At 40.0% G+C, this 23138-nt stretch overlaps 1 protein-coding gene across 9 annotated transcripts in view; it reads right to left on the bottom strand.

Annotated features, from left to right (window-relative positions):
- The window catches only part of LOC144527050 (receptor-type tyrosine-protein phosphatase mu), a 158018-nt gene that overhangs the window by 46311 nt on the left and 88569 nt on the right, over positions 1-23138 (bottom strand). For 4 of the 9 annotated variants that reach the window (XM_078264892.1, XM_078264893.1, XM_078264895.1 and 1 more), the window contains 5 exons: positions 14659-14932; positions 11671-11707; positions 10830-10904; positions 9140-9275; positions 7566-7595 (listed from right to left, as the gene is read on the bottom strand). In XM_078264892.1, coding sequence (XP_078121018.1) covers positions 7566-7595; positions 9140-9275; positions 10830-10904; positions 11671-11707; positions 14659-14932 — 552 coding nt within the window. The remainder of the gene's footprint in view (positions 1-7565; positions 7596-9139; positions 9276-10829; positions 10905-11670; positions 11708-14658; positions 14933-23138) is intronic. The other 5 variants (XM_078264896.1, XM_078264900.1, XM_078264901.1 and 2 more) reach the window with 2 other exon arrangements.

Raw genomic sequence — 23138 nt, 5'->3', positions numbered from 1 at the left:
AAATGTCAAACAACTTGAGCATACTGTACTATAAGATATAGCCATATCTGATGCTGCTCTGTAGCTGGAGGGGAACGAGCAGTGTAAGAATTAACTATGGCAGCCCTCACACTGATCCTCGCACTTTGTTACTCTCTGTGTGACCCCTCTGCCTATTTGAATTGCAGTCTCTCTCATGGACAACTGCAGTCTAATGATGCACTCCTGCTGCTTTGTTTTCGCAAATCTCCTCTGTTTATTCAATTTTGACGCTGTCTGGTGCCATATGGCAACAGGCCCCCGCTGTCTTCAAACAGTCATTTGCTCTGAAGGCCGCGACATGAGTCTAATAGTGGATCCGTTTCTCAGAAAGCAAAGTGACAAAGTAGTGACATTTTCATCTGCCGGACTCACTTTTTGTCTTTAATCTGCAATTAGAGTCGGGAACAAAATGGCAATCTTTTCTTACGTTATAGCTTCATATTGTAATAGGACGGAGTGAAGAGGGGAGAGGGAGCTGTATGCACCCCAGGCAATATTAAGACTGATTCGGCACTGTGTGTGCATTCATGGAGAAGCCTATTAAGAACAACTATAATCCAGGTTTTAATACTGTATCACTGTTCTTATTTCTGAGTCTGTTAGGACTTGGATTTCTGTTTTCCTGGACTGGAGAACGAGCGTTGGAGATAAACAAGGCTGCACAGACATCAGTCTCAAAATGAGAAAAGCACCAGTAATACTGGGATGTTTGGAAGACACCATGGGTGTTGGATGAAGATTAATTGGCATACTATTTTTGCCTCATTTGTAAGAGGGGAAAATATAATGATAGATGACTATATTACAGGGTCTGATGTGCTGACAGAAAAAGTACGAGGAAGTGTACAGTAGAGGGTTTGTGCATCTTGAAGGATGTGACCATTTATCCTATCCTCTGATAGCGTAAAGCTGCACGTGGAAAGATCCCAACAACATTTCTTCATAGGACCGATTGCTTACAGGCATGCCCAACAATTAAATGACACATTTCTTTGAACAGCAGTGAATGTGCATATGAAGGGGGATGAAACAGACAGATGGCAGAGGTGTTTGTAGAAGTAAAGACAGAGGAAACACTCCAAGTGACTATATTAAGCAACTCTCATTAGAGGGATTGTCTGCAGTTCTGTACATGACAGGCATGGCGTATCTGGTATCTAAGTGAGCAGAGCTCCTAACTCCATGAGTTCAGCTACAACCAAAAGGAAGCTGCATGACTTGTATGTCTGTGTGCGTTTGCCAAAAGCTCTGTTCTGTGGGAGGAGATGCCGCATTGACTTGTAAAACAAGAGATTCAAAACCTCGAGCTCAGCATGGTGGGCCTTATTTTGGTGCTGGAGCAGCCTAAACCTTGTGACATTGGGACAAAGAAAGCTTCATTAGATGATCCACACACATTCGCAGTGCATGAGTGTGTGTGTCCGTGTGCGTGTTAGATGACTGACATGCAGCTGGGAGGGGCAACAGAAGCATCTTTGATTCACACAGTGGGGACATTTTAGTAGTTGTTTGCACTGTGTCTCATTTCAAACTTCTCTCCACCTTTAATACATTTTTCCAGGAGGTTGTCTGTCCACCCATCATATTTCAATCTATCCATTCCTTTATCTATCAATTTACTTTAGCAGGAGAAACTGCAATTTGCAAACTGATTTCTGAATGCAGACTATTTAGTGATGCACAATACTATTTATCTGCTAACTTGATTGCTTGATTGAGCAATTTTTAAAACAAAATGAAGATTGCCCTTCATAACTCTTCATTTTTACATTTTTTTTGTTTGGCCCCTCGTCTACCCAAAGACAGGAATAAATTGTACTAAAAAACAGCACTGAAGGAGTACATTAGAAGAATGTAACATTACATTTACTGCATTTAATATATTTTCAAACTATAAAGTATGTAATATATGAGGAGGCACAGTGTAAGGGGGTTCAATTATTTGGGATTTTAAAGTAACAGTGATTACATTCTCAAAAATGTTCGTATGTTGTTAAAGAAAAAGCCTCAACTTGTAATGTTGTAAATAACATTTAGTGTTACCTTTACGATGATAACATTGGGCTACAATTTGTTGTTAAAGTACCATTTTGTGGGCGTTATGCCTCTAAAAACATTAATCTTTTTTAATTTGTTTTTGGTCTCTAGTCACCTTGTTCCTACATTATGGCTAGTTTAATTAAAGTCTATTCGTTTTATTTAGTGAAACCTAAATGTAAAAAACATGCTTTTAAAACTACAACACACTTTTCATAATTTCTATAGAAATCTGACGAACCTGGCCTTGACTACGCCTACAGGCACTCTAGAAAACACACACACGTACAAGAACACTGTCACTTTCTCTGAATCTCCTTTCAATCTCTCTCACACACACTTTTTTTTAGCTTTCAACCACATCTTATTGTCACAAGAATAAACATTTATGCTCTATACCAGAAGTTTTTTCCCCCCCAAATTGTTCCACTATCTCAATGGCACTGTCTGTATTATTCCTGTAAGTTATATACAGTTAAGTTAGTAACTGATGAAAGCAACTGTGTATAGTGCCAAACCGTGACAGACGGATGCTTTGTAAATGACACTTTATGCACTGAAACTTCATCATTCCATGCATGACATCCCTTCACCCTGCTTAAACTGCTCTTCCTCTTGCCCCTTCCTCATCAACATTCAGAGCTCGTAGGTGCAAAAATCTGCAAGGCTTGTACCAATTAATGTGATTCTTGCTGCATGTTCGGCTTGTAAGGTTTAATGAAGGTGTTTGCCCTGAGCACATTGTGTTATACATGGTACATTTAGTAGGCGCCCCATGAATGATGATTTATATATCTGTGTGTTTTCAGTAAAAAAAAGGAGGCATTTTAAGCATTTTTTGATACATCACTGCAAGAGTTTAGTAAATTACGGAACAGTAAGTGGCATACAGGTGGTTTGTTTACCATCAGGGCCACTCAATCACCATCAGGGATTTACAGTGGGGCAAAAAAGTATTTAGTCAGCCAACAATTGTGCAAGTTCTCCCACTTAAAAAGATGAGAGGCCTGTAATGTACCATAGGTACACTTCAACTATGAGAGACAAAATGAGAAAAAAAAAATCCAGAAAATCACATTGTAGGATTTTTAATGAATTTATTTGCAAATTATTGTGGAAAATAAGTATTTGGTCAATAACAAAAGTTCATCTCAATACTTTGTTATATACCCTTTGTTGGCAATGACAGAGGTCAAACGTTTTCTCTAAGTCTTCACAAGGTTTTCACACACTGTTGCTGGTATTTTGGCCCATTCCTCCATGCAGATCTACTCTAGAGCAGTGATGTTTTGGGGCTGTCGCTGGGCAACACGGACTTTCAACTCCCTCCAAAGATTTTCTATGGGGTTGAGATCTGGAGACTGGCTAGGCCACTCCAGGACCTTGAAATGCTTCTTACGAAGCCACTCCTTCGTTGCCCGGGCGGTGTGTTTGGGATCATTGACCCAGCCACGTTTCATCTTCAATGCCCTTGCTGATGGAAGGAGGTTTTCACTCAAAATCTCACAATACATGGCCCCATTCATTCTTTCCTTTACACGGATCAGTCGTCCTGGTCCCTTTGCAGAAAAACAGCCCCAAAGCATGATGTTTCCACCCCCATGCTTCACAGTAGGTATGGTGTTCTTTGGATGCAACTCAGCATTCTTTCCCCTCCAAACAAGACGAGTTGAGTTTTTACCAAAAAGTTCTATTTTGGTTTCATCTGACCATATGACATTCTCCCAATCCTTTTCTGGATCATCCAAATGCTCTCTAGCAAACTCCAGACGGGCCTGGACATGTACTGGCTTAAGCAGGGGGACACATCTGGCACTGCAGGATTTGAGTCCCTGGTGGCGTAGTGTGTTACTGATGGTAGCCTTTGTTACTTTGGTCCCAGCTCTCTGCAGGTCATTCACTACATCCCCCCGTGTGGTTCTAGGATTTTTGCTCACCGTTCTTGTGATCATTTTGACCCCACGGGGTGAGATCTTGCGTGGAGCCCCAGATCGAGGGAGATTATTAGTGGTCTTATATGTCTTCCATTTTCTTATAATTGTTCCCACAGTTGATTTCTTCACACCAAGCTGCTTACCTATTGCAGATTCAGTCTTCCCAGCCTGGTGCAGGTCTACAATTTTGTTTCTGGTGTCCTTTGACAGCTCTTTGGTCTTGGCCATAGTGGAGTTTGGAGTGTGACTGTTTGAGGTTGTGGACAGGTGTCTTTTATACTGATAATTCAAACAGGTGCCATTAATACAGGTAACGAGTGGAGGACAGAGGAGCCTCTTAAAGAAGAAGTTACAGGTCTGTGAGAGCCAGAAATCTTGCTTGTTTGTAGGTGACCAAATACTTATATTCCTGAGGAATTTGCAAATAAATTCATTAAAAATCCTACAATGTGATTTTCTGGATTTTGTTTTTCCTCATTTTGTCTCTCATAGTTGAAGTGTAGTTATGATGAAAATTACAGGCCTCTCATCTTTTTAAGTGGGAGAACTTGCACAATTGGTGGCTGACTAAATACTTTTTTGCCCCACTGTATGTTATAAGTGACCTGCCAAATGGAAATGGAACTGGTTTCTCCTGGATGAAATTGTTTTTTATGAGCTGATATCATAAAACAGCAGAGGGTAACGTTAAGCAAAACACCGATATTTATAGACTAGATTCATGAGTAAATATTTTGTGCAAACATGTCTTCAAATTTTTAGAATATAAATATAATCAAACACCCATAAGGGTAGCAAAAAACAGTCAAACCATATTCAGTCCATCAATGGACATTCAAATACAGGACTTACAATACATATCTGTATAATGGGTAACTTCTAAATACACTAAAGCCTTATACTTAATAAAAATCACTATTTTCTGTGTCTTAATCCAAAAATTTCAAATGTCCTTTTTTTCTTTACATATGACACTTTTATAGGTTTTCCACTGAGATATTAGTGTAATGTTATTCTACAAGATGAAGAACATATATTGGTTAATTATATACAAGACATTCAGACAGTCAGATCACATACCTGAGGTTTGAGGAGCACTAGACAAGACTGACAAATCAGTCACTCAGTGATACAGTACATGTGCTTGTATTTAACATGCCTGCTGCTTGATGGATGAATCTAACTCTCACGGGAATAAAGACCCAATTGCAACCCTTGCCTTATGCCATTGATCCGTCTCTTTTACCCAGCAGCGGCAGGCACAGCGGCCGGTATGGCCACCTGATTAAAGAACAGTCATATATTTGATCACACATGTAACTGCATCCCTAATGAGCGCTCTGACTGATGTTGTGTTGCGAGGTAGCCCCCGCAGACACCTCTGGCAATGTACCCAAAGTGCATATTTTGGCGACTGCAGGATGTTCTCATGCCTTTAAAAGACTTTGATGAATGTTTGAGAGCATTAATGGGGTTCATCAATCATAGAGGTGTTGTAATCTCATAGCTGGCACAAGGATGTCAGCAGAACTGCAGATGATCACTTCAGAGGAGAGCATCTTAAGAAAGCAGTCTATTATTGATTTGTAAAAATAAACTTTGGGTTTATGCAACGTTTTAGTCATATGTGTTTGTGAGCTGAGCTTAGACACCCTGAGTGTGTTTAACAGTAGGGGTGAAATGACTAAACAACTGTTCTACAGAGCAACTCTATGGTCATTTTCAGGTCCTGCCTTAACACCTCAAGGCGCAAATTGTCTTTCCAATGAGCTAACACGCTTCTGCTTTCCCCTCACTTGCATTGCTTCCTTGTGCCTACCACGAACGACACAAGAGACAGATATAAAGAGAAGGTGGGAGGGGGTTGTAGTATTGAACTTTGAACGTCAATTACAAATGATGCACAGCTGTATCACCTGTTAATGGCCTCATAGATAATATTTTGGTTTTGTTTTGTGATGCAGGCCTAGTGTTGAACATCCTTATAGCTGAAAGGAGGGCAATACCACTTGTTACAGAGATCCAGACATCTGAGGTGCTCTGGTTATTTATTTCCGTATTATCTAAGCGTGTTTCTTATTTTCTATTAGTATTTGCTGCTGTCATGGCACATTTCTCAATAATGATCATTACTCGTTCAGCTTATATAACTGTATACTATGTTATTATCTTGTCAGCTTTAGAGAGGAGTCACATTTGCGCTTTCCCTTCTTTTTAAACAACAAACAGTAAACAAATTGTAAATTTTTTGTTTTACTGACAACCTCATGTCTCCCTGTTTAGCTCGGTCAATGTGTGTGCTCAGCTTTGATGACACCACCCCTCCAAGTCATTGGGGCTTTCCCTCCAAGACAGCTGTGATCTAATATGAGTGACACGCAGAGTATTCAGAGTAGTATTATCTCCAGGTTTATTCTGAGGTGTTCTTTGATGTGAGGCAGCCTCCATTCTCTCCTCTGATCACAGCCATCTCAAGACAGATTAGTCGGCATCCATCACAAAGACCGTACAGCGGGAGCCTATGAGCTACAGCAGTGAAGGCAGAGCTGCAGAATAAGCTTCTTTACCATTCAGAGGTGTGATTTGGAATCATCTGTTCTATTAAGAGCGAAATAAAGCAGCGCTACGGCTATTGTTTTATGATGTTGGAGACATCGAAATAGAAATGAGGTTATTCTGTGATCATATCAGCTCGTTCAGTAGTGATGCAAATGGTTCTCTCAGCTAAAGACACAACTCCACCATCACCATAGAATCAATGGAATGGATGTGCAATAACCCAAAATAACATGCTAAAAAAAAGGGAAGAAAAAGCATTGAGAGTTGAGATGGTTTGATGACAGAATGAGACGGTGGAGTAGGGGTAGAGAAAAAGACTTGAAATTATCACATGCATATGGAGCCAAATTGGTAAGATCATGTAGCTCATGCTTACAATTTCAGTGTAATACCGATAAATAGGGTCAATCCAAGTTATTGACTGCATGTTTGGCATTTGCAGAGTGTACACACATGTGTGTACAAAATGTGAAATATTTGTATTAGCTCATTGAGGTTCTGGACACAACTAAAGCATAGATTCCCTGTGATAGGCACTTCAAAAAAATCTAACTTTGACAAGTCAACAGAGATGAAATCATTGGAGTCGAATGAAAAATTCACACTCAGTAAAAATGCAGTAGTTCCTGCATTGATTTTTTTCCTCTTTCACAAGAGGAATTTGGCAACCGTGCAATCGTTAAGGCAGTTCAGTTCATCATTTGATAAACAAACTTCTTAAAAGTCTTGCAGAAATGATGTCTGCAATAACATTTCTGTGGCTGGTTGATGTTGTGGGGGTGTAGCTGCGTCTGCATGCTTTCGTCAGAAGTGGTGCCAATGTGACATACAGTATGATGTGCTCATCATGTGGAGATGCATTGGAGTGGCGTCCTCCGTTCCTCCAGCAGAGATTACAGTTGGGCCTCTGTAATAGCTCTGAGCAGGAGGAGAATGACATGGCTCTTTGCATGCATGGGAAACAGTGTGTGGGTGAGAAGCATGGCACTAACATTACACAAAGTGGTTACTTACAGGTAGTAAGTGTAGGAGTGATAGGTTCTTCTGCCGAGTGTGGTGGTGGTGGTAGGATTTAAGCAGTGGAAGAGGGGAGGGGATGGAATGAAAAGGAAAGAAAAAGTAAAAATATATTAATGTTTGAAAAAAGAGTAGAAATGAACAAAATCAGATATGGTGGCATACGTGGAGGTAAACTAGTGATCATGAAGGCAAAGGTGATCGCTTGGAGTCATGTCATGCTTTGCAAAGGGGGAAGAGGAGGGCTCCGTACAGTACAGTTGAAACTAATTATTTTACAACATCTGATTGCAAATTAGAGGAAAGGTTTATGAACACATCATTTTATACACCTATAAAAAAAAAAAATCACCATATCTGACCTCCAAGGTGCAAACTTAATGAGTGCTTTGAATGTCTAAACACAACTTAGATTCCCTGTTGGTAAGAGTAAATTACACAAAATTCAACCAATGAAGTCATCTCCATCTCTGGTTTGATTAAGGCTAATTGAAAACAATTCCATTACTGGGTGCTGATTTTCACACCCACCCACTGATCGCTGTGCTACACAAAGAGGGCCTGCTGTAGTAAATGAAGAATCGTATATTACTGTAAAAAATAAACATGGAACATAGTGATTATATTAGTACACAACTACGCCTCCATACTCCGCTTCATCTACTTCATACTGACTCTTTAAATCGACACAAGCTATGGTGCCTTGCAAAAGTAGTACCGTTTTGTAATAATGGATTTAAAAGGTGCCCTGTGAGACAGGTAAGTAAGAAAGTGTCAGACTCTCACCACTTTTTACTATTTTGTGTAGGTCCATTACATAAAATCCAAAAAAAAATCCATTTAAATTACAGGTTGTAATGCCACACAATAGGAAAACAGTTTTTTTGAAAGGCACTGTATCTATCTACAGGGAGAACGTACAGTAAAGTGCAACTAATACATGATACGTTTTACTGGAATATTGATATTTATTTATTTAATTTTTTCACAATGGAGATATTAAAAGGAAACCAACTTGTGTCCACCAAAGAAATCTCTGCAGGAACTTACGTTTTATTTCAGGGCTGGCTGTGGACAAAGGGGGGTTGATATTTGCTGAGCTTAAGCTCCCCTGATAGCTGGGATATGTACAGAGGACCTCTCTCCAGTACGAGGTCCAGGGCTAATGTAAACTTAGCCTTCAGTTATGTGGCCATCCTCTTTCCTCTTGAACATTTCATCATATTTTCTTTCTTATCTCTTCTCTGCCTCTCTTCATACCACCGGCCTTAAAAAAACATTTTTCCTATTCCCATTCTAATGTCATTGAAGCGCTGCGCATTTGTTAGAGGGTGCCGTGGAAACGGATTAATTTTTCATGGCACACTGTATCTCATGGCTGTAAACAGCCTTAATGGGGCGTATCAACATGATCAAATTAATTATTTAGTACGACACTGACAATACTACCGTTTGAGGGAGAAATATACAAAATGATGAAACAAACTACTTATTTGTGAGCACTCTGCAAGTCAGTTCATCCTCTTCACAAATCTGAAACAGTATTTCAACGAGTAAGAAAGAAAGCTTACCTTTTCTTCATGACGAGTACCACTCCTAAGAAGATGATGACGAAGAGGAGGATGCCAGCGATGACCCCAGCGATCTTCACCGTGTGGTCCGTTTGTTTCTCTGGCTCCACTGCATCAGGTTTGTGAGTGGCTGCTCCTGAAAAACATCACAATGCATAAAGATCAAACAAAAAAGTGCAACTGATCTGGCAGACTGTGAAACACATTTAATGACCATTTGCTATTGTTCTACATGAGCCAAACTGCAGAGTGTACATCCATGCTTTCAGTATGTCCTCTCATTGATTTGACTATGTGAAGGACTGAGGTGGATTATTCAATACACTGATAACACTGATCTGCGGCATTCTGTGGAGCATAAATATCAATATAAATGTATTGGCTCAGAGCAATGTTTACTCTGAATGTAAGTGACTCCCTATTGTCCTGAAGACTCCACCTTTAGCTTTGTCCTTAGTGGACATTAGCGCTCTGTGGATGAAGCTGCACTGGGAGAGATAAGCTTGCACCATCTTTACCCTTGGTTAATCATGTTTGGGGCAAATGGTTGCTGGGCTGTAACAAAATGTAGGATGCAGGGTGGAAAAGATAATACCCAAGAAGATAAAAAAAAGCCTGAAATAACCAAAACATTAAGTATCAGCTCGAGAGGAGATAGCCAACAATGAGAGACACAAAGAGAGAGGGAGGGGGAAAAAAACGTCTCGTTTTAACAGCATCTGCTCTCTGGGAAGTGATAAGAGGCCCTCTGAGGAAAGCAACGTTCCTGAAATGACAACTGTCCACCTGAACAACACCATTATTCCTTGTCACCAGGGGTAAATTTAGAATGATAAATTGTTATGTCAGACCAATCTGTTAGAACGGGCTTCCTACTCTCCTCAGCGTTGCCATTTTCTCTCGCTATCAAAAAAGGTAAATATCTATCCCGGGCTGGTTGTGACATATTGTTCTTGCTCTGGTGTGTTATTATCAAGAGCCAGGCCTTTATTTAGATATACGTTTTTAAGACAGAGATTTCAAGACGGGTGACACATTAACAATTAAGTCTGGACGGATGGAGCAGATTTGTCCCACTATACTGTTACAGGCTAATCTTACAGAAATGCTGTCAGTGACAAATCCCCATTTGAGCTGTGAGTGTTGTGTGTTCGCTGCTACAAGTCAATACTCTTCCATTCTAGCCTGAGAGAATTTGAGATTCACACACAAGTAGAAACTGAGCAGAATTTTAATAATTAGACGCCACTACACTCTTGAAAACTCTCCAGAACTTTACGACGAGCACTACAGCATCCTTTTGTGCGTTTATAGTTGTCGCAACTGCAGCAACCAACACCTACCAACATTTAATCTCCTAAAGATAATGAGAAATATTCATGAAAAGGGGATTAACTCCTGTCAAAAATCTCCAACACTGACACATCAAATGGGAATCACACCTCAAACAGGTCTTTCATGTCCAGTAATACAGAGAAGATGAAGGTAAAAGACAGAGTCTAATCACACTGATTCTACGCAGATAGCAGGACAATAAACAAAACCACATACACGCGCAATATACCACTTGTTTTCCTTTTGAGGGAGTTGTCAGTATGGCCGCCACACTAAACATATAGTGGGTAAAACCAAGTTGTGGACAGAATAACTGAGATGGTGAGAGAATGTGCAGAAAGCTTACGGGTCTGACCTGTTAGTTGGTTGTCACCGGCCGCTGGTGCGATGCGAATGTAGGGGGTTGTGAGCTGTGTCACGAGTATGGCGGCTGAGTAGAGTCAGTGGATCCAGGATAGCATGCAGTAGAGAGAGACATTGAGAGAGACAGGCCACACTGAAGCTGAAAACAGCCACACCAACACTTCCCATCATCATGCAACACTGGGGCAGAGAAAGACACCCGTTACAGCATTCACAATTTGTTTTGCCAAGTTAGCAACCACAATCATTTCACAGTTCATATCTTTGTGAGCCAAACATAGTGCATTTAAATGTATCCCTTCAGGTGAGAAATTGCTTATATATGATCCTTCTACTTCTGATATGTGCCATTTTACTTCAGCCTATTGAGCCATGTGGATGGAGATATCTGGAACTCCACACAAAATTCATAATGGAGCTGCTAAATATACAAGATTGTCGGGGCATGTGACAGGACCTCCCATGGCCCAGAACGGAGTGTGGCTAGGGCTCCCTCTGGCCTTATCAATTCTGCTCTCGGATCAATGGTGCTTAGACTTCATCACTTTTAATGTGTGGAGCAGGAAGTGCGGGCACATAGCTAAGTACCTGCAGACCTCAATGGGCACACAGGCTGCCTCCCAGTCATGGAAAAACACATGTTCCTGGACAATGTTTTAATGTGAAGACACTTACAAAGGGTAACACATTACAGCTAACACACTTAATGAAGATTGAGTGTCACGATGTGATTGCCAGTTCATATCAATTTCATGTTTAGTTAGTTCTCAGACATCATATGCAAGTGCGGTTAAGAAATACATACAGCAAACATCAATCTGATGTATTCCTACCTTTGGTGGCTACTCGAACACAGTCAAGTTTGGTCTCCTGTGCAAAGTGAAACATTTAAGAGGGAAGGGGAAGAAAAAGAAGAGGATCAAGAGTTTAATATGATACACATGCACATACATGAGACACACAACACCTATGTAAGAACTCATGGTTACAACAAAACAGCTCCGTCAGTTCCATGCTGTCCCCTATCATCTGTTAAACTCAATGACTGTGACACAAAACGCAGTTAGGCGAGCGGGCCTACAGCACAGATTAGTGGTGCTGAGCTGCTGATTTGTCAGCCAACAGCGATCTGTTGACAGCCTGTGGCTCAAGGTGGTCAGCCACTGTGGAGAAACCCGAGCCCTGTGACAAGCGACACCATCTCAGCATGCAGGGCTCCGAAATGACATGTCAGGGAGGCTTTCTGAATATGTAATAGAGTTTGAGCTCTGACAACAGCCTTCAACAACATATTAAAAAAAACACTGGTCTCGCTGCTGGCAGAGAAGTTTGTTGTCAACAATGGTCTGGTGAACAGGAAAAAGGACACAGACAGGAACGGGGAGGCAATGAGTAATACAACACAAAAGACATGAGAGCTGTGTCCCTGTGTTTGATGCAGCCAAGCTGTCCAATGAGCAATGAGCACACATGGGAGACATCATTTCGAGGCCATGAGAGGCATAATGAAGAGGAGAAGGGAAAAAAAACACATCAATGTTCATGTGATCCTGGGTGCATGTGTATTCACATTACTGCTGTCAGATGGTCCCTTTATTAAAAGGCAACATAACCAGAAGTTTTTTAGATTTTTATTTGAATGGAATGCAAAAAGAATTCTATGTTTTGATGGCACTCACCTTATCTAAGTGCTAATTAAGTTTAAGAGGCCCAAACAAATCACTCCAACATCATCAGACATTAATTAAAGCTTACGGTACTATCCACTGACAGTGATGGCTTAATAAAAGAGAGTGCACTGGCCGCTGTAAATCAAAACATTGAATATAAAAATAATGTCCATCACAGCGACAGAGCTTTATGCTGTGTCAACAAGGGGCTCTTTCCTTTTGTTTGTGCGAGGAAGAGCACTATCAGCCAATTCATATCACTCACCGATTCGACCTGGAAAGTTTCAGACCGCCAATGCTTTACTCCCAAGAGCACACTTGCTAATTGGATTCAGCCCTGCCGCACGTTATTTCACTTGCCTCCTTAAAGACGTGCTGGTGTTTCTCAAGGAGGCTGTTTATGGGGATTTTAATTCAGGACCACAATCGGTGGGGCTCTTGAAGTCGCCATTGAGCGGTCTGCCATGGCTCCATGGAGGGAGGGCCCCGCCAAGTGCCACTTGATGACAGAGGCTGCGACCTGTACGATCGGTAACCCCATTGTTGCTTCCTGCCTCCCATACTTAGCTGCCGCTGGGACGACTGCCTCTCTTAAATGCTGTTGATCAAAGGCTTGTCTAGCATTTGGCATAAAGTTCAATAGGAAAAGGCAGGACAACAGGGCCAGAGTAATGGAAGGAGAGCGCATGTCACCACATAAAGCTTTGCATCCCACGCTTGACCCTGCTGTAGCCTATTAAGAGTGTAGGCAGTGCTGTTGGTACACCCCACCAGAGTACTATCACTATCTATCAGAGGCCAAATGCAATTGTGCTGCTGCATGCACATGTCTGCCTACAGTATGTGAGCAGCAGTGGACAAATCTAACCAAGTACATTTACTCAAGTACTGTACCAAAGTAAAAACTTGAGTAACTTGTAGTTTACTTTTCTTTTCATGCCCCTTTCTACTTCTACTCCGCTACATGTCAGAGGGAAATAATGTACTTTTTACTCCACTACATTAATCTGACAGCTTTAGTTACTAGTTACTTTACAAATTCAGATTTTTGCACACAAAATACATGTAGTTTATAAAATACTATGTTTTATTATAAATTAAACTACCTATAATATATAGGCCTACAACTTAATTAGAAGATTAAACACTAAGTTGATTGACAGAACTGTTTTGATTGTTTCCAGTTTCTAAAACATGAGGATTTTTCCGCATTGAGTACTTTTACTTTTAATACTTTAAGTACATTTTCCTGATCCTACTTACATACTTTTACTTAAATAACATTTTCAAATGTAGGACTTTTACTTGTAACAGGGTATTTGTACAGTGTAGTATTAGTACTTTTACTTAAGTAATGTATCTGAATACTTCTTCCACCACTGGTGAGCAGCTACTGTGTAGAGTCAGGGACTTCTGTACTTAGCCACTTCAGTCCCCTTCATTCACCTAGTCAATCAATCTGTCAGACAGCCTTTCATTCTCATTTAACCCAGCATAATATTTAGCATTGTTTCATGTACACACTCATGTGGATATGCATATGATTGAAAAAGAGAGGAGAGGTTTGCCAAGCAGTATGTTAGTCATTTTAAAGATGCATGCATTTTTTTAGTGCTTGAGGTTCATTATATTAAGCACACAAATTAATAATGTAATTCTAAAAGTAAAAGTCTAGTTGCTGAGGTACTGTATGTACTTATTAGCACGCCACTTTAAGACAAGCTGTCAAACAATAAACTGGCAACCTGGCACCCAACACACAACATGTAATCTAGAAGTGGTGCTATTTTTTGCCTCTCTTTGTCATCTTTGTTATTTTTCTTTGGTTACGTGGTGGAAGAAGTATTCAGATCCTTTTCTTCAGTAAAAAGTACTAATCACCACAATACTCCATTACAAGAAATGCATTTAAAATATTACTTAAGTAAAAGTACTGAAGTATTATCAATCGATTATGAATGTAAAGCACCTCAAAAATTGTTCTTAAGTGCAGTATTTGAGTAAAGGTACTTGGTTGCTTTCCACCAGTGGGTGTAAAGCAAATAAAAACTGGCCACATTTTTCAAAAATGTCTCATTTGGAAACACCATGCAGCTTTAGTGTAACTTACTGAATTAGCATGAATAAAATAAACATTTTAGAAACACCCACCCCGTTGGCTGTGCTGACAGCCTGGTAGTAGATGCTGTAGCTTTTCTGAGGCAGCAGAGGGGCGTTCCAGTAGCCGTTGTAGGTCTTGTTGTCCCCCACAGTGAAGGGCTGGGGTGAGTGGATGCCGCCGGCAGGGAACTGAGCAGTAAAGTAGTACTGGGAGTTTAGGAGCGTGGCGTTCTGGAAGTGAATGGGAACTGGGTAGCAGCGCAGGATTTCTGCTGTGCCTCGTGCTCTGCGTGGACGTTCCTCCTCCACCACCACCTGGTACGCACTGCAAACACAGGATACAAACATAATTAACAGACTCCAACGGGCCAAACGGGCGCTTGCAGAACACTGTTGGCAATGCAGGCAATATTTTATGAATGGCACAGAAAGGCATGTTGCAAAGCTCCAAATCTCAGAGTACACAGAGTCTCTAGAAATTATTCTTGATTTACACGTGAGATGGAAGAGATTTTTGGATAATTAATTTTGTATCCAGCCATTTCAGATTTGCTTATTAAAAAGTTTTAAATCAAAACAATACAGTACATGATTATGTCATGATCAAATCGTGTTCAACTCAAGATACATTAGAAATACATGACAAAGAATGTGTGTAAACACTTAGCTCCATCCTTTCCTTTTCAACACAACATCTTTGTGCATAAAGTCAAAATAAACTGGGATAAACTTTTACCATCTTTAAAAGCACAACTTTTTGAGACCTTTCTGTGATTTCTTTTGATATATACAAGTTACAAAACAGGCTGCTAGCCTAAAGCTAGAATTGATAGGCTAAAGCAGTGTAGCAAGTATATAATAATATAGTATATAAAATAATTTACGTTAAATAAACAACTTATCAAATTGGTAACCTAACATATTCACTTTTGTATCTAAGTGAACAGGATTAAAAAATACAATGCAAGAAAAATGAGCATTGACACAGGACAAGGCCTGACGTTATTTGCATTTTCATTATTCAACAACTGAAAAGGTTAATGGCTCTTTCCATTTCCTCGCCATCCGAGCCTTGTGTTTAGCTAGTCGAAAACTGCAGCCCTCTGTGCCTCTGACAGAGATGACATTGTCTCTGAGCTGGCCACTTAGCTTGAGGGGGAGACTGACTGTATTATAGACTTTCACGTTAGTATGCATCTTGCATTCACCTGGTAAATCTATTGAGTCGCTGAGTGACAAAGTCTGTTTACAGCTGCCACAGAGAATAAACAGCCATGATTGGGGACATAGTGTTAGTGTTCCATTTCCAAAAGAGTCTTGCAAACAACAAGTTATTATTACAGAAGACAGAGCAAAGTTATACTGCTCACTGAATGAATGCATGACATTTTTTTTTATGAATGAATGAATACTATGATGTGACATGCTCTGGTTCTCTAGTTTTGGAAAGCTGATTTTAGCACATTTCTTTTTTCATAATTGGATGATTTGTTTACAAAAATGAATTAATAAATAATTTGCACATTGTTGAACTTTTTTTTTTTTTTTAAAGTTACCCTGTGTAGTTTTTGACCATTAGTAGCGCTATGGAGCCATTTCTAAAGGGTAGGTGTCCGTTTTGTTTGTATCATGCACATGCACCAGGACACCCATGCAAGCACGATCACGAGGGCGACACAATATTATTCCACTGATAGAGACCACCAAGAGCTGGTGGCAGCAAGGTTTTGCAAATGTCTGCAAGTGAGGAAGGAAATGCATTTAACATATTTGTTAGCCCTCAAGGATACACAAGGGGCTATTTACACCTGGTATTACCATCTGTATCTGGATAATGACATCCGATCCGTGCATTCACACCTGGTATTAATACAATTTCCTGTTATTTAGATTCTGCCAGCATTGTGATCAGATCTCAACATACAAATTAGTTAGGTGGGGCTGAAGTCTGTAAGATAAGACTTATATCTGCTACTACAAGTAGTTTTGCTGGGTTTGCTTCAGCCAGAAGAAAGAGGTGGCGTTAGGTGACCTTTCAGATTGCTAGGCTGCTCTTTTCTTAAGAATGCAGTCACACTGTGTGGCTTGCATTTACACCTGGCTGAGATCCGATCACAAGGCAAGGCAGACCTCCATCCTTCAGGTGTGGTCTGGCTGATCCAATCCCATTCCGATCCCAATGCATTCTGCATGCAGTTACACCTGGCATTAACATGTGCTTTTTCCTTCTTTGTTGGAGGTAGCCTGAGACCCAACATTTCATTTCAACACATCATTGGCAACGACTGCTTCTGTAACTGTTGTACATTTGACAATAATAAACTTGAAGAGCTGTGCTGATCACAGCTTAGATCTATTAGAATTGAAAATAAATGCACTTGTACATTGCGAAGTCTATTTTGCAAACAACCATTTCAATCATTGTGAAGCATGCCATATAAAATTAAAATTAAAATGGGTAAGGCCTGGCACGATGTATAGCTTCAATGACCCTGAACATTTTTTCTTTGGCCCAAATTATTAGAACATCAAGTACAAACAAATCTGCACTGTAGTGTATGTACTCTTAAGCTGTACAGTTGTAGTACAAACAGCCCTGGAGATGATCAATTGTTCCCCGTGGTTGGTACTGGATGATTAAGTGTCCCCTTGTGTGTACAGCATGGGCTCTTTAACCCTATAGTTTATCATAAGGTGCTTGCAGTGTCATTAGAAAATCCCCCTTTGCTCTTGGTGGATGTGTCCCAATTCCTCAGAGCTCTTCTATTTAGTGCTGGGTTGGGAAGTGATGAAATATTTAATCCTGCTGTGAGTCTGCAGGAGAAATCAGCCTTTAATTACTGTCCCCTATTGAGAGCAGAGGTCATAGGGCAGGTGCAGACGGTACATAATGGGAACCCCTTAAGTAGCTGCAGAGCACCAGAGAAATGAGTGATGAAGCTGCGTAGAGGCCTCAGCCAAAACACCGTAGATCTGATGTAAGCTATAGGACTATAGAGACTATTCAGAATGATATCTGCTGTCAATCATAGTGCAGTAACCATTGGGTTTAATGCATTTTCAGCACATATCCTAAGAAAGGCTTTCTATGTCTATATTGTTATTTTAGAATTCAGCAATGCCTTGTACAAATTACGGCCACAATAACTATGTTTTTGTTTTGCTTCCGCAATGAACACTTACTCATAGCTTGCCCATATTGGTGTTTTAAATTCCAAATCAATCTGCAGATAGTGAAATAAAAACAAAAGCTGGCTCCCCCCAGGTGGCTCCTTATGATATGATGATGTGGCTGTGCCATGACTTAATGATAGACACAGTGTGAATGGTGTTGCCTTTCCTCAGGCAAAATACTAAGTGCCACAGGCGATGAGGCTCCAAGGGTAAGAACTCTTGTAATGTGGAAATCTAAACCACTGCTTCTCTTCCACAGAACATCCACTGCAGCAAGAAAACTAAAAACTAGCTCACAATAAATTAGCAATTTAATAAAAATGTTTTGTTCATCTTTGTAAGTGATAGCGACAAAAATACCCACTTTACTGGTTTCACTTAAAGCATATTGCAGGGGTAATATACTGTACTATTTTCACCTCAACTGCTTATAAAATGTAAAAAGTGACTCGAGTTTAATGTTGGCGATATGAAAATGCAATGATTCCACTTTTTTCTGTTAATTACTGCTGTCATGTTAATGTGCCTTTGAGCAGCTGACACCTTGTCACCTCATGCTGAGTTCACAATTTACATTATGAGTCATTTTGACAGACCAGAGTCATTTAGTCATTTTCTTGATTTAGTATGACATGAATGAGCAACAAAAAAAACAACAAACAACAAATGAACAACTACGGCTTGATAGCAAGAACAAAACATCCTTTATAGCGGATATTTCATTTGATCAGATGTCATTAATATTGATGATTATCCAGTGATGGAAGACATTTTTAAATCATTTACTCAAAGTAAAAGTAGCAATACCACAGTGCATAAATACTCCATTACAAGTTAAAGTCTTGATTTTGTATTTTTACTTATAGGTAACATATTGAATGCATTAGCAACAAAATGTACTTAAAGAATCAAAAGTACATGTAGTCATTATACAGAATGACCCGTCAGTGTTGCAGTATTATATTATTATTGTTGCAAAATTATGTAAATCGTACTTTAAGGTTGTAGTTGGTCAAGGTAGAACTAATTTTATCCGCCTATCTCAAACAATTAATAATATTTTATAAACTGATCATATATTTTATATAAAATATTTGCATATAAAATCTTAATATCAAAGGAACACCATGTCCTATTAAAATGTAGTGGAGTAGAAGCACTAAGTAGCATAAAATGTATGTACTCAAAGTACAAGTACATTAAAAATTGTAAGACAGTATTTGATTAAAATGTACTTAGCACTGAGTTTCTTTATGTTTCCATAAATTTACCCGATAAAACTTGTTCTATTAGCAATGCTGTTAAACCAATCCACAATGTTGCTAGGCAAGTGATGAACATATTCAGCTAAATGTTAGGTTCTAGTCCCGGTGACAGCCAACTACACCTTCACAAACGTACAGATCACAGATTGAAAGGGGAAACCCACAGCTCACACCACATGCTTCGTTAAAAAGTGCGTAATTATACTTGATTCCAAAACTGCTGAAATCCTTGACTTCTTTCCCTGAGCAGAAGATGGAAAGACAAGGAGAAGAAAGAAGAATGAAAGCAGAAGGTTTACAAGCAGAATGATATAAGCTTTTGAAAGTGGTCTGCCAAAGGGGCCGGCAGGGCAGACCTGTATTTCTGCAGTAGCGCTGCAACCTGAGCTGACACCAATTAGGCCTCCTCCAGCCTTGCTGCCCGATAGATTTCAGCTCTGCCGCCATGTGACGCCAACCAATTATGGCGGATTGACTCGGAATCGACTGGATTGTGACCTGAAACTCAGATTTATTTTTCATGTGGGCTGATGGGGGAGAACTCCGGGCTGTTTGAGCAGATGAGGATAGGGGCATGGGGAGCATTTCAATCACTGTCTCTCTCTAATGCTAATCGGTTGGCTCTATATGCCTACATGTCTGATTTAAGAGCGGTTGTAAGTAACACACTTCTCCTGACACAGCATCCTTCCTCCATGAGTCTGTCTTCTTACTCTTTATATTTCCCTGGTGTCCTTAAAGCTATAAAGCAAACACATTAGAAGGTGCCATAGATTACATTTGCCATTAAATCGTAAAAAGCATTGACTTGTGTCACGTTTAGGAACAGCTATTAGCGTTTGGTATGCCGTGATCAAAGAAAGTTAGTGCTTATTTTAGGACTGTAGAAAATCACTTAACTGATTTCAGGCCATGGCTGAGCACAGATAATCTGATGCTACAGGGTAGAAACTACACTGAAACTCAGATTTCCTCAATATGCTACTTACGCCAGAAACTGCTGTATTTTATAGCTTTTTCTGTTTACCTACATGTGTCTGTGAGCTTGCTTAAGGCAAAGGTTATGGCAGGAAAAGAGAGAAGGGCTGATTTAGTGGTGTGAATGATAAGGAAAGCATCTCAAATCATTTATTTCTGCAGAAGCATGTGAACATTTATTTTGATGCTACGTAGTGAGGAGGCGTATTGTAGCCCTGACGAGGGGCCATTGCAAACATTAGTTTAACACGACATGACTGATAGACAGTTCACTAATCCTCTTAAAGGAACAGTGTCCCCTCTGGTAAAAATTGTTCCCAGCTACGCGTTGTCGTCCCCAGAGATTAGAAGCCAAATCCAAGTTGGAAATGTTATACTGATTAGCAATTACACAAATATGAAAAATTGACTGCCTCCCTCAGCAGTGACAAACGTCCGCCCAGATTCATCTAAAATATGATTTGACTTCAGCATGACTGCAGGGTGCCGGAGTGAAACGGACGTTTGTTGTCTGTTATGTCTTGATTATTTTATGAACCAGAGCTATCGTGTCATCTTCAAGTGTGTTCCCCTTCCTGTATTACAGCAAAACATCTGCTGTTTGAAACTCAAATGTCTGGAGCTCTATTACCTCCCAAAACCAATCAGTGTGCAAGATTGCGTTATCAAATCAGGCTTCATGCTGCTCTGCAGTACTGCAGATCAGTGTTCTCCCTTGTCAAATCCCTATTTCATATGGGCTTTAAAAACGGATTTCATAAAGTGTTCAATTTCAAAATGAGCCACCCACCACTTTAGAAATGTGATGGCTACTCTTGCAAGTTTCAACATGAGCAGTAGCTCACACTTAAATTTAACTTTGGTGTGAAATTTAAGTCCATTGACAAAATGCTAACTCTTCAATAGACTGACTGGATCAGCTGTGTTTCCAAGATTTTGCACTTCAGGGACTCTTCTAATACCCCAGGTCATTGAACAATTTGGAAAACATCTCTTTATATGTAGCTCAGCTGAAAATGGCACTTAGTCATGTATCTCAAACCTACGGAAGAGGATTAGGGCCACATGTGAAAAAAATTCTGAGTTCTGAGTTTAAAGTCAGAATTATGAAAATAAAGTTAGAATTCTGACTTTTTTCTCAGAATTCTGACTTTAAACTCACATGTGGCCCTAATAATCTTCCGTACAAACCTCAAATCCAGAAGAGATGTTGCGTTTTGATCTTGGGAAATTCAGATGACAGAGAAACAAAACACTGCCACTCACAGATACATAATTTGTCTATTTATCTGTGAGCGCGAGTGTTTTGTTTCTTTGATCCTTGCCACTACCGTGCACCCGATACAGTAGATATGGAGCTGTGTGCGCTGCTACTTTGCATTATAAATTCAGATGACTAAATTTATCAATATGGGCCAGAGAGCAGATCCCAACAGACCGCCTAACTCAACTTCTCTGAATGTAAGCTTTAGAGTCACCTGAAATTCTCAAAGGCATCGTGTGTCACTTGAGGTGGAGGTAAAAAACACCTTCAAAAGCCTGCAAGGTATCACATCATAGGCCTGCATCATAATCTCTTCTGTTTGCTGCCCTCCACCACCTCCTTTTTTTTTGCAATTCATATTTTGCGTCAGGCGCACACATGAAGGCAGTATACTGGCCTTTATGTCCTGCGAGATTTAAGAGAAAGGAGGAGGTGGGGGAAAGAAATGTGTACCTGAAAATCCCCAAAGTTTCGACGTGGAGATGCTGTGATCAAAGGATGCCTCAATTAGTTTTGAGTTGTAGTTGTGCCATGTTCTGAACTCTGACGAATGGTGGTACATTTTTTTAATGGATTATCTTGAGAGACTCATTAAATATATATAATCCTTCAAACTAAATGTATGTATCAAAACACATTATTTTCTCTTTCTCTAATAATAAACAAGCACTGTCACTGAGTTTATTCCCCATCTAAAACGGATTAGATGTCAATCCTCATGTTTAGGATTATGTTAAAGCACTAGTGCACAGTAACGTCTCAGCTCCATCAAACAGAAAGAGGTGCGTCTCAAACTTCAGGTTATATCGCCGAAGAAAGCTTTCTTTCATCTGGTTGCCAAGTGAGCATGCCCATGGTAAACAAAAGAGGAGCCCAGTATGGTAATTAATGAAAGCTCCAATTCACCACACTCCTGTTAATTGTAATTAGGGGATTGTAATTAGCCCACTGAAAGAAAGGCAGCCTGAGTAAGGCCTTCTGAATTGTACCTGCAAGAAGATTAAAAAGCGATCACACTGGCTTTCTTGCTGAGGTCTCACCATTTGGCGCCGGGCATTAATCTGGGCAGCGGCACATACGGTAAACGTGAGCTGACAAGCCTGACTAAAGATCTCCAGGCTGTAATCTTTAAAGGACTCAGATGAGTTGATAGTGTAAAATTGAGTTTTACAGTGAGCATAAGTGTTTATCACTTCCTCATATGAAGGAGTTAACCTATTTTTCTTTAATATTGGCATGGGCAATTCACTCCGCTTACTACCAGCAGGAAGGATGTAGAATGTCCTTCGATAAACTGTAGATCAAGTTGACGGTTCTTTTACCTTTGTTACCTTTAACTAAGCAGCTACTCTAAAAAAATTCAAACTTTTGCCAACCAACAGGGGCTGTTCTTGTGGACATGATCCCTCACTGGCTTTCTTCTGTTGATTATTTTTGATGGGGCACCCTGGCTAAGCCAGGAGCAGCTTAGCTGGCGTTTGCTCGTTAAATGTTTTGAATCTGTATAACCCAACCAATGGCAGCAATTTAAAGAAATAGTTGTGTATGCATATTTGCTTTTTTGAGAGAAAGAGATATGTAGAGCAATACCACACTGATATACGTCAAATATGAATCAGTTTACTAGCATCAGTTTTAGCATACTAAAGCTTACTAATTAACACATCTCTGCGCTGTTAAGGTAGGTGGATTTTTAACCTTTGGATGGAGCCAGGCTAGCTGATTCCTTCCAGGGCTAAGCTAAGCTAATTGTCTACTTAACATCATATTTAAAAAGGACAGAAAGAAATTCTTATATTTCAAAATGATTCCTTTGTGTTCAGTTACTGTGTACTCCAAGTTTGGAAGAC

The sequence above is a fragment of the Sander vitreus genome, chromosome 12, assembly GCF_031162955.1.
Source record: "Sander vitreus isolate 19-12246 chromosome 12, sanVit1, whole genome shotgun sequence".
NCBI lineage: Eukaryota > Metazoa > Chordata > Actinopteri > Perciformes > Percidae > Sander > Sander vitreus.
This window is presented reverse-complemented; position numbering and strand designations above follow the sequence as displayed.